Source organism: Myxocyprinus asiaticus, chromosome 48, assembly GCF_019703515.2.
Source record: "Myxocyprinus asiaticus isolate MX2 ecotype Aquarium Trade chromosome 48, UBuf_Myxa_2, whole genome shotgun sequence".
Classification (NCBI taxonomy): Eukaryota; Metazoa; Chordata; class Actinopteri; order Cypriniformes; family Catostomidae; genus Myxocyprinus; species Myxocyprinus asiaticus.
This window is the reverse complement of record NC_059391.1, coordinates 6,466,112-6,481,400: the sequence shown is the minus strand read 5'-3', so window position 1 is coordinate 6,481,400 and position 15,289 is coordinate 6,466,112. Positions and strand designations below refer to the sequence as shown.

The 15,289-nt window shown below is 44.8% G+C and overlaps 1 protein-coding gene across 1 annotated transcript in view; it reads left to right on the top strand.

Moving 5' to 3' along the window:
• LOC127437087 (N-acetyl-beta-glucosaminyl-glycoprotein 4-beta-N-acetylgalactosaminyltransferase 1-like) overlaps nt 1-15,289 on the top strand; it is a 234,162-nt gene that overhangs the window by 127,464 nt on the left and 91,409 nt on the right. Inside the window, exon 4 of the mRNA XM_051691739.1 lies at nt 10,203-10,298. Coding sequence (XP_051547699.1) covers nt 10,203-10,298 — 96 coding nt within the window. The remainder of the gene's footprint in view (nt 1-10,202; nt 10,299-15,289) is intronic.

Sequence of the window (15,289 nt, the reverse complement as noted above, 5' to 3'; positions counted from 1 at the left end):
TCAACTGGCTTTGCTTCGAGACCCAGATTTTACACTGGACATCAAGTGACGACCCACTATAGAAAAAAAACAAAAAACCTCTATGTAGCCTGGGTTGGATTTTCTTTTATTTCACATAGTTTTGTTCATGGTTTTCAAGTATAAATGCATGTATCAAGTGCCATTATTTGTGTTGTTGATGTCAATAACAAAATACACTGGAAGTTTTCTCTTCCCCTTTTAAAAGTTGATGAGCCTATTTATTTTTATGAGCCTATTATATTTATTTTCCAGTTTATTTCCTAATTTCAAACATCGTTCTTACAGAACATATATTACACAGGAGGAAAACTTTGTTCATAATTTGCCTATTAGTCCTGGAGGTCTAGACTTTAAAGCCCTTTATGTATTTGCCCTGATGTTTACAGTAAAAATGACATACTGTATAAGCACAGGTAAGTTCAGATGGCTCTCCATTACCATGGTTAGGTCAGTGTAGCTAGTCTTTTAAATAATAATAATGATAATAATAACAACATTAAATTATAGAATTTATGAAAAAATAGTAGCCAAATCACATAAACTTTAAATACAACTGCCACTGTTGTAATAAAAATATAATAGATACAAAAGGTATAATAGATTCTACCTAACAGATTATTTAATATGAAACTATAACAATTATGTCAAAATATCACAGTGACTGTTACTACTGTAAAATTGTGAAACAGTTTTGTGATGTGTAATTTATATATATATATATATATATATATATATATATATATATATATATATATATAGATATAGATAGATATAGATATAGATAGATAGACTCGACGTTGTGTCGATGTAGTGACATTAGGGGTTACTCTTGGGAGCCCCGAACACCTCTGCTTTTAGAAAAAACGCCAATGGGAATTGGCGAGTGGAATTTGCATGCCACTCCCCTGGACATACGGGTATAAAAGGAGCTGGTATGCAACCACTCATTCAGATTTTATCTTCGGAGCCGAGCGGTTGCATTCAGTGCACTGAATTCAATTCAAACTCGGTTCTCTTTAACGTTCACCTAAAACTGCTGGATTTACGGCGCATTTCAGCGACTTCTCCCCCTCTGCACCCATGGAGTGCAGAGAACGCCCCTGGGCGCTTCAGCAGAGCAAAAGAGTATATTCTAAAAGAGTATATTTTCTTTCTAAAAGAGCGGCACACACAGAAACGTCTTTTTAAAGATGCCTTTCCGTTTGTGTGTTATTCCTGGTTGCGGTCATTATCTCTCCACTATACGCTGCCCATGCGGAGACATCGTTCGTGGATGGGTCTTGTCCTCATTGCGAGAACATGACCATGGCAATGTTGTGGTCGCAGCTTGCATTTGTAAGAAAGCAAGCCACCCCAGCAGCTCCCCGGCTTGGTCCTTCTACCTACGGGTATGAGGCCGTGCCGGTTAGCACTGGGGGCGATTTGGGGACCTCAATGGGAGCACCTCCGCCAGGTAAACACCCATGGACCACCCATTCCCCAGCACGCTGGCTTGCCCCTGTCGGGCTCTCTCACGGTGAGTTGGACCTCTTATTTGGAGCCCGGGAAGACGATGAGTTATCGAGTGCCGCATCGGAGAGCGGGCTCGTCCACACTGATGCGGACACCTCAGCTAGGCTCCCTCCTTGGGGTGTGGTCGCCCAGTATCAGGCCGACGCAGAGATGACGGACATGCTTTCCCAGGCTAGAGTGGAACCCTCCACTCTCCCCTGAACCCTCGCAGCTCGATGATTGGTTCCTGGGCCCAGAGCGCCGCTCACAGCCACACCCCGCCCCGGTCCCTTTCTTCTCGGTGTGCATGAGGAGCTGACAAGATCATGGGGGCACCTTTTACTGCCCGATCCCTATCTTTCAGCTCCTCCGCTCTCACTACCCTCGATGGTGGGGAGGCCAAGGGGTATTCGGTGATCCCCCAGGTGGATAAGGCGCTCGCAGTGTACTTGTGCCTGCAGAGCGCCGCCACCTGGCACTGGTGCCCAAAGCTCCCATCCAGGGCCTGAAGGTTTACATCGTCCCTGACGGCTAAGACCTATGGTGCCACTGGACAAGCCGCCTCCGCCCTGCACGCCATGCCTCTCCTGCAAGTTCACCAAGCCAAGGCGCTAAAAGAGCTGCACGAGGGTAGTTCTGACCCGGGATTGATGCAGGATTTGCGCTCGGCAACCGACTTTGCTCTCCGGGCGACGAAGGTCACAGTGCGGTCTCTCGGGCAGGCAATGTCCACCCTGGTGGTCCAGGAGCGCCACCTTTGGCTCAATCTGGTGGAGATGAGAGAGGCCGACAAGGCACGCTTTCTTGACACCCCCATCTCCCAGGTTGGCCTATTCGGCGACACCGTCGAGGACTTTGCCCAGTAGTTCTCGGCAGTGAAGCAGCAGACAGAGGCTATTCAATACATCCTGCGCAGCTCAAGACTGGGACACAAGCCCCACACCCCGTCTGCTCGTCGCCAATGGCGTCCTCCTGCAGCAACAGCACCAGCTCCACCGCAGCCCGCTCCTGCGGCTCGGCCCCGATGTGGAGCCCACCGCAGGAAGCAGACGCCACCCGTCTCACAGCCGGCCGCCAAAAACCCTAGGAAGGCTTCGAAGTGCCCCTGGGACGGGTGACCCAGGGACGAGGAGATCCGCTTCTATGGAGCTGGTAGACAGACCAATCCATCCCCCGGTGGAGGGCTGGGAGGAGAATCTTTTGTTTCATTTTTCACTGCATGCCCAAGAGGCTTTCGTCGTCACGACTGCCGTCCATTGTCCCATTTCGGCAGGTTTGGCGCTCCAGCAGCGGACCCCCCGCCCCTGCACGCCCAGCTGTGGCACAAACACGCCCACACCGGGTTGGCTCCGATGGACTGCGGGGATGATGTTCCTCCTCCCCCCTCCTCGACCAATCTTATGGTGGGTATCAGGAGCCAGGTAAGTGCTTCGATGTCCCTGGACTCAGCACGGCCACAGGGCTCGAGCCCCTGCGATGTGGTGCCTCAGGCTCCGCCCTGCCGTGAGACCCCATCCACCGGACGTCCGACGTGATTATCCCCTTGGTCCCCCTCGCCCGGAATTTGGACGCATGGCTTGCGCTTTCCAACCCGACGCGATGGGTGACCTGGACCGTCCGACTCGGCTACGCGATTCAGTTCACCAGGTGGCCGCCCAGGTTCAGCAGCGTCCATTTCACCTTGGTGAAGGGCGAGAGCGCTGCTACCTTGCGTGCGGAGATCACGACCCTTCTGCGCAAGGGCGCGATAGAGCCTGTCCCTCCAGCCAAAATGAAGAAAGGGTTTTACAGCCCTTAAGGTGGGTTGTGGCCAATTTTGGACCTGCGAGTTCTGAACCGGGCCTTGCACAGACTCCCGTTCAAGATGCTGACGCAAAAATGCATTTTAACAAGCATCCGGCATCAAGATTGGTTCGCGGCGATAGACCTGAAGGACGCGTACTTCCATGTCTCGGTTTTACCTCGACACAGACCCTTTCTGCGGTTTGCTTTCAAGGGACGGGTGTACCAGTACAAGAACCTCCCCTTCGGCCTGTCCTTGTCCCCTCACATATTCACGAAGGTCGCAGAGGCAGCCCTTGCCCCGCTAATGGAAGTGGGCCTCCGCATACTCAACTACCTCGACGACTGGCTGATCCTAGCTCACTCTCGAGAGGTACTGTGTGCACACAGGGTCCTGGTGCTCAGGCACCTCAGCCGTCTAGGGCTTCGGGTCAACTGGGAAAAGAGCAAGCTCTCCCCGGTTCAGAGCATCTCTTTTCTCGGCTTGGAGTTGGACTCAAGTCTCGATGACGGCACGCCTCACGAACGAGTGTGCACAGTCGGTGCTGAACTGTCTGAAGGCGTTAAGACAGAAGATAGCGGTTCCACTGAAAATTTTTCAGAGGCTCCTGGGGCATATGGCATCCTCTGCGGTTGCCACACCGCTCGGGTTGATGCATATGAGACCGCTTCAGCACTGGCTTCAGACTCGAGTCCCGAGATGGGCATGGCGCCGTGGGACACATTGCGTGGTCGTCACGCCGATCTGTCACCGCCTCTTCAGCCCTTGGAATGACCTAGCATTTCTACGGGCAGGGGTTCCCCTAGAACAGGTCTCCAGGCGCGTTGTGGTTACGACAGACGCCTCCAAGATGGGCTGGGGTGCCGTATGCAACGGGCACACAGCCACCCGCTCCTGGACTGGCCCGTGGCTGCGTTGGCACATCAACTGCCTCAAGTTGTTGGCAGTATGGCTCGCCCTGCGGAGCTTCCGGCCATTGATTCAGGGCAAGCACGTGTTGGTCCGGACGGACAACACGGCGACGGTAACGTACATCAACCGTCAAGGCGGTCTACGCTCCCGTTGCATGTCACAACTTGCCCGCCGTCTCCTCCTCTGGAGTCAGCAGTGCCTCAAGTTGCTACGAGCCACTCACATCCTGGGCAACCTCAACACTGCAGCAGACGTGCTGTCACAACAGGTTACGCTCAGGGGAGAATGGAGACTCCACCCCCAGGTGGTCCAGCTGATTCGGAGTCGATTTGGTCAAGCACAGGTAGACCTGTTTGCTTCCCAAGATCCTCCCACTGCCCACTTTGGTACGCCCTGACCGAGACACCCCACGGTATAGACATGCTGGCACACAGCTGGCACACAGCTGGTCCCCTGGACTACGCAAATACGCATTTCCCCCAGTGAGTCTACTTGCACAGATCCTGTGCAAGGTCAGGGAGGAGGAGGAGCAGGTCATCCTAGTAGCACCCTACTGGCCCACCCAGACATGGCTCCTCACGACAGCACCCCCCCGGTGAATTCCCCTGAGGAAGGACCTTCTTTCTCAGGGACGGGGCACCATCTGGCACCCGTGACCAGACCTCTGGAATCTCCACGTCCCTTGGACAGGACGTGGAAGAACTAAGTGTCCTACCACCCGCAGTGATAGACATGATCACTCGGGCTAGGGCTCCCTCTACGAGGCGCCATATTGAAAATGTTAAGAAAAATATATTAGATAGAGTGTAGATATATTTATAGATATCCTTTTAGCATTAATTGCATTTTCACCAAAGCTATTAATCATTTTTGTAGCATGCATCAGAGATATTACATAAAGATTGCAATTATAGAAATATTTTAAGACAGTTGCCATATTTATCCATGAAGGCAACTGAGATTAATCAAAGCCTGCCTTCAAAAATCCATGTGGTTACATCTAAAAATTAACAGCACTATGAAAATACAGTATGTACTGTTTCGTTGGTGTTTATTTATAGCAGTGGAATCGCAGGGTTAATCTCAGTGGCCTAGTTTGTGGGCTGGTACTGAGGATAAAAGTTTAAACCACAAATGAGAGAGTGACTATAACTGAATCCAACAAGATATGCAATAAAACTAGTTGTAAGGTTTGAATCGAATGGGCCATTACTGACTGCAGATGTTTTCGAAATGTGTGTTTGCAAATCTTTTGACTGTTCCTGTTTGTTGGCTGCTTTAATTTTCCCCATCACAGAAAGTCAGGTTGGGCATAGACATTCCAGAGGGTGTGACATGTTAAAGACAGGATGGAAATAGATGTGGCCTTCACTCTCCATGTGGCTGCTGCAACCCTGTTGTTAAAAAAAAAAAAAAATAGTTAACTTCAAAATGAAAATTCTGTCATCAATTCATTTTCCATTGTACCGCTACCGCAAAGGGCCTTTATTGCAATCCTGGGAGTTTCTGTTGTGTGTGCAAATGTGGCATGCAAAAAAATTGTGCCTCTGATCTTCTCGTATTGATTGCATTTAGAGAATTCGCAGAGGGAAAGAAAGGAATCAATTGCAAGCCAACAGCACGAAATAAACAATAACTCCCAGTTCTCTTCCATATGACAGAATCTAATGTCTTCTGACAGACATGAAACAGCAAGAATAAAATACACTCGGCTGAAAAGTCTAATGTGAATATGTCAGTTCAATTCGTTGGGATTTAAAAGCTTTAACTAACATCGGTGAGAGTTGCTGTTGTCGGTATTGTGCGTGGTCAACCGTGCTTTATTATGCCAACTGACGGTAATCATTTGTGACGTACCCCATCAGAAGCAAGTGCCGTAAGCGCGATCTGAAGCGCAGGATTAGATTTTCTGTTGGGCTGGAAAATGTTCTCATATTTCTCGGGCTGTAACACCTCTAATGTTCTCCTGTGTATGTTTTGTTGTTGTGTTTGCTCACAGTGGTTGGGTGATTCCACACCCTTTAGATGCTCTGTTAAGTGCATGGGCCAATGTGCCGAGAACAGTCATCTAAATTGTTGTCAAGTTTTATTAACATGTTCTCTCCACGGATCAGAATGTAGTCTGTTTTTGCCATTCAGCCCAGTTGAGGTCACACAACAGCGGTCAATAGAGGAGTAATTCGTACATCTGTTTTTCAAAAAGATCATGAACACTTTGGTGACTCCATCTGTTTTGTGAATCTAGTATAAATCTGATAATACTGCAGAAGTCGGCTCTTTTAAAAGGCTGTATGTCAGGTTGGGGCAAGTTGTCACACAAGTTCAGGCTATATCTCAGTGTCTTTAAGGTTTAAGTCAAACATTTAATTGCACAAATGCCTGTTTCCTAAAGCAGAGGTTTTGTACAGCATGTTTGCCTTAAACCACTAGTTTAACTGTGTTAAATTAGAATAACTTTTGTGAATTCTGTCTTCAAATGAAAATCATAATTTTTACAGCAGCTGTTAGGTAAACGAGTGAACACAATAAAACCATAATGGCTCACATTAAGGCTAGGGTCAACTATTTGTAGTAGATTTTAACTGAAGAGTTGAACCGTGTTCTTGAGACTTTAGGGTGTTTTTCATAAATGTCAGATTAAGGCAAGTTGTCACATTGATATCAGAGCAAGTGTTAACATGTCTTTTATATATTGTATTTTTATACATATCACATATCATGATTTTTTAGTGTTTCATATTTTTGACATTATTTTACTGTCTACCTAATTGTTTTAAAGCCATTAAATATCTATTTACTATATGTTTTTACAAAAGCATTTTTTACTCTAGATAGTAATTCATATATATATATATATATATATATATATATATATATATATATATATATATATATATATTAATATCCTTATCAAATAAGAGTCAATAAAAAGCAGCTACTAGGGAAAAGTTGTCATTAAATGTCAACGTGTGAACTCTAATTTGTTTCAATTAACGGCATTACTTATGGCAAGCCAAGGTCAACCAGGGGCCAGATTCAAGTCTTCTTATGAAAAAAAATAAATAAATTTCTTTGGATAAATTGTTTAAGGAGGTATCTAGCTATAAACATTGACGGTTAACAACAAAAAGACAAGAACAAAACTTTTCGGGAATACAAAATATTATTAACTTGTTTTTGAATTAGAAAAAAAAGAAGAGTTTTATTCTTAAAAATATTTCGTGAATCCGGCCCCTGGGTCACCAGCTTTTTGTTAATAAGCATCATAGCTTTGTTGCACCACCAACTAGACCAGCACCATAAACAAGCCTGCAATGAAAAAATGTCTAGTTAGATTTACTTTTTATTTTGCAAGTTTTTGCACACAGTTTTTCTTAGTAAAACGTAATAGTATAAAACTAAGCAAAATGTACTTAAATTCATGACTTAATATTGATTAAAGTGAATGAGCACATTTAACTTAAACATTTAAAATTAATATAGTAACTATAAAATAACTTACAAATCTGATGTACATGCTACTTAAACTTATGTAATCAAACATTTCATATTTTTAACTTTCGTTATAAACACGTTTAATCAAACCCAGATGTTGTGCTTGAAAAAAAAAAACTTTCCCCATCACTCTGACGGACTGAGTTGTAAAATTTCCATCATAATCTGTTTACACACACCTGTGGCTATTTTTAGCCTTCACGCGGTGTGCAATATTTGAGCACTAATCACGAACAACATCTCAGATGTAGATGCTCAATAGTTTGGTTCACTTATGTGCATTTAGAACGTCACCGGAGGTGCATTTTTACCATAATTTGAATAAAAAGCAAATTAAACTACTGTGAACTTGCCTACAAACAGACACATACAGGACTTCCTGGAGAGTTCAGAATGTCAAAATAAAAGCGTGAAGGTTTAAAAGTTAAAGGTGTCACAAGTATTTCACAGGTGTGTTTGACATAGTAGAAGGGTCTGGAGTCTCAGAGATACTTTCGATGAGAACAGACAAAGAGTGTGTGTGAAAGCGGGGTATATATGCAGTCCTTGATTAGCCACTAATGATATGCAGGTGCGTGTAATCAGAACTCAGGGGAGAGTGAGTGCTGTGATGGCAGTGAGGAAGAAAGAGAGAGAGAGTCTGGTGGATCCGTGACAAAAGGTGCATGATTGAGATATATCACTATATATTACTATTATAATATATTATTATTATTATCAACATGTGAGTGGTGGTGGTGTAGTGGACTAAAGCACGGAACTGGTAAGCAAAAGGTTGTTGGTTCAATCCCCACAGCCATCACCATTGTGTCCTTGAGCAAGGCACTTAACTCCAGGTTGCTCCAGGGGTATCGTCCCTGTAATAAGGGCACTGTAAGTCACTTTGGATAAAAGCAAATGCACAAATGTAAATATGTTTACAAATTATAATAATATTTAAGTTGAATGGGTTCCAAAAAATAACTGTGTGAATGAAAAGTGAGCAGATATCTTACAACTAAATTGAACAAAAAAGAGATCTGAATCCTGAAAACATCTGAAAAAAATATTGCAGAAAAAAAAAAGGCTTCTTTTCTACTGATGACTTGTACTGGAATTACTGTTAATTTTGCTGCTACATTATCCAGTATACTAGTTAACAGTAACATTTTTCTTAATAAGCTATACATTTATATTGAAATATTGTGTAGTTAGAGGTTTGTGTTTGTTTACATATTAAAGAGCACACCCAATTAGTTCCACGCAATAATGTAAAGATATTCTAAACTGATTATGCAAAAAAACAACACTGGTATCGGATCGGGATAGGTATCGGCCGATACTGAGATTTCCGATATCGGAATCGGATCAGAAGAGAAAAAGTGGTATTGGTGCATCCCTAGTTTGACCTTCATCTAAATTATAATAATGAACAAACACAATCTGTTTTAACTAATAACACACAAATTATTGTATTATTCTTGTACATATTGAATACATCATTCAAACATTCTCAGTGTAGGTTGCAAAATATTTGTGAACCCCTAGGCTAATGATGTCAAAAAACTCTAATTAGAGGAGAGTCGGCAAACCTGGCATCCAATTAATGAAACAAGATTGGAGGTGTTGGATAGAGCTACTTTGACTTATAAAAAAGCTTTCAAACATTTTTAGTTTGCTATTCACAAGAAACATTTGCTGATGTGGAACATGCCTCACAGAAAAGAGATCTCAGAAGACCTACGATCAAGAATCGTTGCTTTGCTGGGTACCAAGTTCTCGAAGAGCTTAGATATTCATCTGTCCACAGTTAGACAAATTGTCTATAAATAGAGAGAGTTTAGTACTGTGGCTACTCTCCCTAGAAGTGGCCGTACAGCCAAGATTACTTAATGGGCACACCGCAAAATGCTCAATGAGGTAAAAAAGAAATCTAGAGTGACAGCTAAAGACTTGAAGGAATCATTGGAACTGGTTAACATCTCTGTCCGTAAAACATTAAACAGGCATAGTGTCCATAGCAGGACACCACGAAGGAAGCCGCTGCTTTTCAACTAAATCATTGCTGCGCACCTGGAGTTAACAAAGACACCCATGACACTCCACAAGGTTACTGGAAAAAACAAAAATCTGAGTTGTTTGAAAAGAACACGCAGCACTATGTATGGCGTTAAAGGGGAGCTGCATACCAACATGAAAACATAATCACAACGGTGAAGTACGGTGGAGGGAGCATCATGATTTGGGGGTTCTTTGCTTACTTGACTATTGCTCTCAAGGTTTCCTTCTTGTTTATGTAAAAAAAGAATAAAAACATCTTAAGGAGTCTTTCCTTGCAGCTGTCACCTTTGGCTTGCTGACTAGGGGATTGTAAGGCACTGTTCTTTGCAAAGCTGCTTTGGAATATTTATTTTAAAAGGTTACATTTATTTTAAAAGGTTAAATTCATAAACATGTTTTTTTTTTCCTGTTCTGATTTTCTCCTCACCTTTTCTCTCTCCTCTATCTATCTTCTCCACAGTTTAAAGGTCAAGCAAACCTCCATGTGTTTGAAGACTGGTGTGGTTCCTCAGTCGCTCAGCTCAGGAAGAACCTGCATTTTCCTCTTTACCCCCATGTGAGTATGAATGTACAGACAAATATACATGTTTGCCGGCAGCCGTATCATCCTGTAGCTCAAGACCGGTTGCCCACTGAAGGTAAGCAGAGTTGAACCTGGTCAGTACATGGATGGGAGACCTCCTGGGAAAAACTAAGTTTGCTGCTGGAAGAGGTATTAGGGAGACCAGCAGGGGGTGCTCATGCCCCAGTACAGTGACAGGGACTCTATACTGTAAAAAGGCACTGTCCTTCGAATGAGATGTTAAACCGAGGTCCTGACTCTCTGTGGTCATTAAAAATCCAGGGCACTTCTTGTAAAGAGTAGGGGTGTAACCCTGGTGTCCTGGCCAAATTCCCCCCAATGGTCCTTCTCAATCATGGCCTCCTAATAATCCCCATCCATTAACTGGCTCTATAACTCTACTCTCTCCACCAATAGCTTATGTGTGGTGAGTGTAGTGGTGCCCTATGGCTGCCATCACATCATCCAGGTGGATGCTGCACACTGGTGGTGGTTGAGGAGAGTCCCCTGTTCACTGTGTAAAGCACTTTGAGTGTCAGAAAAGTACTTTATAAATGTAACATTCATTCATTCATTCATGTTTGTGTTGAGTTCACATGATAATATGATGTGGAGAAGCTTTGAGCGCTTTTCACATTTCCGGGTTTGGAACGGACAAGTAAACTACAGTGGGGAAGTTACATATTAGTTATTAGGCATTTGTTTAGTTTGTATGATTTATGAAATTGATGGATACTGTTATGATTGAGTTTGTACAGGAATATGTGAAAATGAAATGGCAAATGGAAAGAAAATTGTGAAATCTGCAAGTATAATTATGAGTTCTGATGCTGGTCTGTTCAGTGAACTGAGGGTTCACTGAAATAGGGCATAATTATAAATCATGTTGAGGCATTTAATGAACAATAATGGAAACATAATTATAAAACAGACATAAATATGCATAAAATAGAGATATGAGCAGACAGATATGATTTAAATATTTTTAATCCATGCTGTTTTGCATGGGGCTATCGTGACAGTACAATGAAAGTGAACCAAGAGAACTTGATAGTTCTGTGTTCGGTTATTAATGTGGTAAATTTGCATGCATAGCCCAGTCAAACGTAACTGAAACAGCAAAGTAAAGTGAGCAGAGAATGGCAAATATTAACAGAAGACAGGGTAATCAAGCTGCAGCATGATTTTTGAGAAGAATTAACTCTTTACAATATTTTTCTTTTTTTTTTTTTTTTTACACTTTGTTTGAAAATAGCAAGCCTTCTTTGTGGTATTTTTGCAATATGTACTTTAGCAAGGCATATTTAAGCAATATCACACAAGAAGAGCTATTGCATGCCCTCTCGTCATTTAATCACGTGCAGGAGATGAATTATAGATATATACAATTCAGTTTTAACTAGCAAACATTATCATTCTTGAAGTCAGAAATTACATATGAAAATACCCATTCTTGGTATCAAAAATGGAATGCCAGGTATAAAAATCATAATTAATGCATATCTGTAACTGCATTTTCAATAATAGAATTTAACAATGATCTGTCATTCACTCCTGTTCAAAGTGCAAGTATCTATAATTCAGCTGGAATTCCAAATAGACTGTACATATCAGCTATGCTCTTCTTACTAGTAAAAAATTATCTTTTTTTTATAACAATAATTACATTATTCCTAGTGCAAACATCTGTTCCTGATATTAATAGTTGAATTGCAGCTATTGAAAACCTCACGGTTACTTGTGTAACCTCCGTTCCCTGATGGAGGGAATGAGACGTTGTGTCGATGTAGTGACACTAGGGGTCACTCTTGGTAGCCCGAGACACCTCTGGTCTTTGATAAAAGGCCAATGAAAATTGGCGAGTGGTATTTGCATGCCACTCCCCCGGACATACGGGTATAAAAGGAGCTGGTATGCAACCACTCATTCTGGTTTTATGCTGAGGAGCCGATATAAGGTCCGGCCATTTCAGCGGGTAGTTCAGCATTGTGGCAGGAGGGACACAATGTCTCGTTCCCTCCCTCAGGGAACAGAGGTTACACAAGTAACCACGACGTTCCCTATCTGTCACTCACTCGAAGTTGTGTCGATGTAGTGACACTAGGGGTCCCTATACGAAACGCCACAATTGGCTGAACTGTGTTACGTGAACTGGCGGTGTGTGGTGGGCAGACTACTGTGTGCCTCATAGTCAGCACACCAGGTCAACACGTAACCTCCTTCAACATAGTTATGAGTGTCGAACGGCCCTTTTTGGGTCAAGTCGACTACCCAAGATATAGAGACAGGCTTAACCCAGTCGTGGCCTCTTTTCCCCTTCTCTTTTTTCCACTCCCTAAAAAAGAAGGGGGATTATCCGACTGGGCCGCCAGGTCTAGTCGGGGGGTGTCCCTCCCAAGGGGAAGACACAGCGGAGACCACACCTCGCCCAAAAAGAGGGGGGGGATATTTAAGTGAAAGGATATGTCACATGGTCTTTCCAACCATGTGGAGAGTCTTCAAGGTAGATCCTGCCCAATGGGGGAGGAGTTACTACAAACATAGAGACTGGGGCAGAGGGGCTCTGCCCAAGGAAGACGCAGTTTGCCAACAGGGAAACGAATTAGCGGAAAATATATATATCGCATGGGGTTAGCCTTACAGGGAACCACCACATGCGGAGCACCTACCCCAGAACAGGTCTCTTAGTTAGCATGTGTACTGGGCCGGCAGCGAATCTCTCCAAAAACTCGACTGCCACAGGGCTCGGAGGAACAACTTGTGAACACTACTGGGAATTAATGGTGCACGTCTTCAGCTCAAAAGGAGGTGGAAGGCGCTATGTGCAAGCGATACACCCGGCCGGCTATCCAGGGCTTATCCGCTTGTGTTACGTGCCACTACCTGGGACGAAACTGGTTCCACCTGGAGGTTGTAGAACCTTGCAAAGGTGTTGGGTGTTGCCCAGCCCGCTGCTCTGCAAATGTCTGTTAGAGAGGCACCCCTGGCCAGGGCCCAAGAAGCTCGTAGCCCTACCGGGGGCGGCATGTCCTGGGCGTGATATGCCATAGTTATGGCGTCAATGAGCCAGTGGGTGATCCTCTGCTTGGAGACAGCGCTTCCTTTCCACTGTGCACCAAAGCAGACAAAGAGCTGCCCAGAGATTCTAAAGCTCTGAGCTTTAAAGAGCCATGGTGTGCAGGGCAGAGGTGGCTTGTCCAGCAGCGCTGTAGGCTTTAGCCGTCAGGGACGAGGTGAGCCTACAGGGCTTGGACGGGAGCTTAGGGCGTCTGCGGGCATAGGTGCACCGCAAGTGCCTTATCCACCGGGGGAATCGCCGTATAGCCCCTGGCTGCCCTGCTATCGAGGGTAGTGAGAGCGGGGGAACTGCGGAATCGGGGCCGGGCAGTAAAAGGTGCCTCCCACGATTTCCTCGTGCACTTCCGGGAAGAATTGCACTGGAGCGGGGTGTGGCTGCTTTGAGCGGCGCAGTGAGCCCAGGAACCAATCATCAAGCCATGAGGGTTCAGGGGAGAGCGGAGGGTTCCACTCTAACCCGACGCTCGCGGCCGCCTGGGAAAGCATGTCCGTCATTTCGGCATCGGCCTGTGACTGGGCAATCATCCCCGAAGGGGGAAGCCCAGCTGAGGATTCTGCGTCCGACTGGACAAGCCCGCTCTCCGATGCTGCGCTCGAGAGCTCATCATCTTCGCGGGCTCCGAACAAGAAGCCAGACTCGCCGTGAGACAAGCCGGCGAACTCATCCGGAAGCCCGATTGGGGCAGACGAGCGTGCTGGGGAATGGGAGGTCCGCGGGTGGATACCTGGCAGAGACGATCCTGTTGGGGTCCCCAAATCGCCCCCAGTGCTAGCCACGCTGGCCTTATACCCATAGGTAGAAGGACCGAGGCGGGGAGCTGCTCTTACGAAAGCAAGCCGCGACCGCAATGTTGCCATGGTCATGTTCTCGCAATGAGAACATGAACCATCCACAAACGCTGCCTCCATGTGGGTCGCGCCCAGACACGAAAGACAACGACCATGACCATTCGAAGTTGAGAGATAACGACCGCAACCAGGAATAACACACAATCGGAAAGGCATCTTTAGAAAGACGCGTCTTTAAAAAGACGTTCTGTGTGTGCCGCTCTTTTAGAGAAATATATACTCTTTTAGAGGAAAAAAGCTCTTTCAGAAAATATACTCTCTTGTTTTCTGCAGAAGCGCCCAGGGGTGTTCTCTGCAGTGCACCAGTGCAGAGGAGGGAGAAGCTGCTGAAATGCGTCGTCAGATCCAGCAGAGGTGAATGAACAGTAGAATTCAGCTCAATGAGCATGACCGTTCGGCTCCGAAGAGAAAATCTGAATGAGTGGTTGCATACCAGCTCCTTTTATACCCGTATGTCCGGGAGAGTGGCATGCAAATACCACTCTCCAATTCTCATTGGCCTTTTATCAAAGACCAGAGGTGTCTCGGGCTCCCAAGAGTGACCCCTAGTGTCACTACATCGACACAACGTCGAGTTAGTGACAGATAGAGAATGCTCATTTGTTATATTTCGAACTAGTGGTGTTCCATACATAACGAATCTGTTTTTGAATGAATGATTCTCGTTCACTTCCGTCGTTTCAGTCGTGCTGTTTAATGAGTCAGTTGACTCTGTGAACTCTGTGTTGACTTTAGTTCATTGTTAGGTTATTTATTATGAGATTATTAATTCTGGGCATGTAAGCTGTCTTTTTGTACATTATTATGTAGATTTGGTTGGTGCATTGAAAAACCTCAAACTTCTCACTGTGTGGGTGGCTTAATGTTATATTTTTGGATAAAAAAAGTCCCTACAGTTGGTAATTTGAGGGATTATATGCTTCCCCTGAATTTTTAATTTGGAATTCTAACTCAGGCCACCTAGTAGCAGAAAGTTCTCCAACCACCTTGACTTTTACTCTGCCATTCATTTTTTGATTATTTTTTAGGCAAGCCTGTTTTTTTTAAGCTTATAGTCC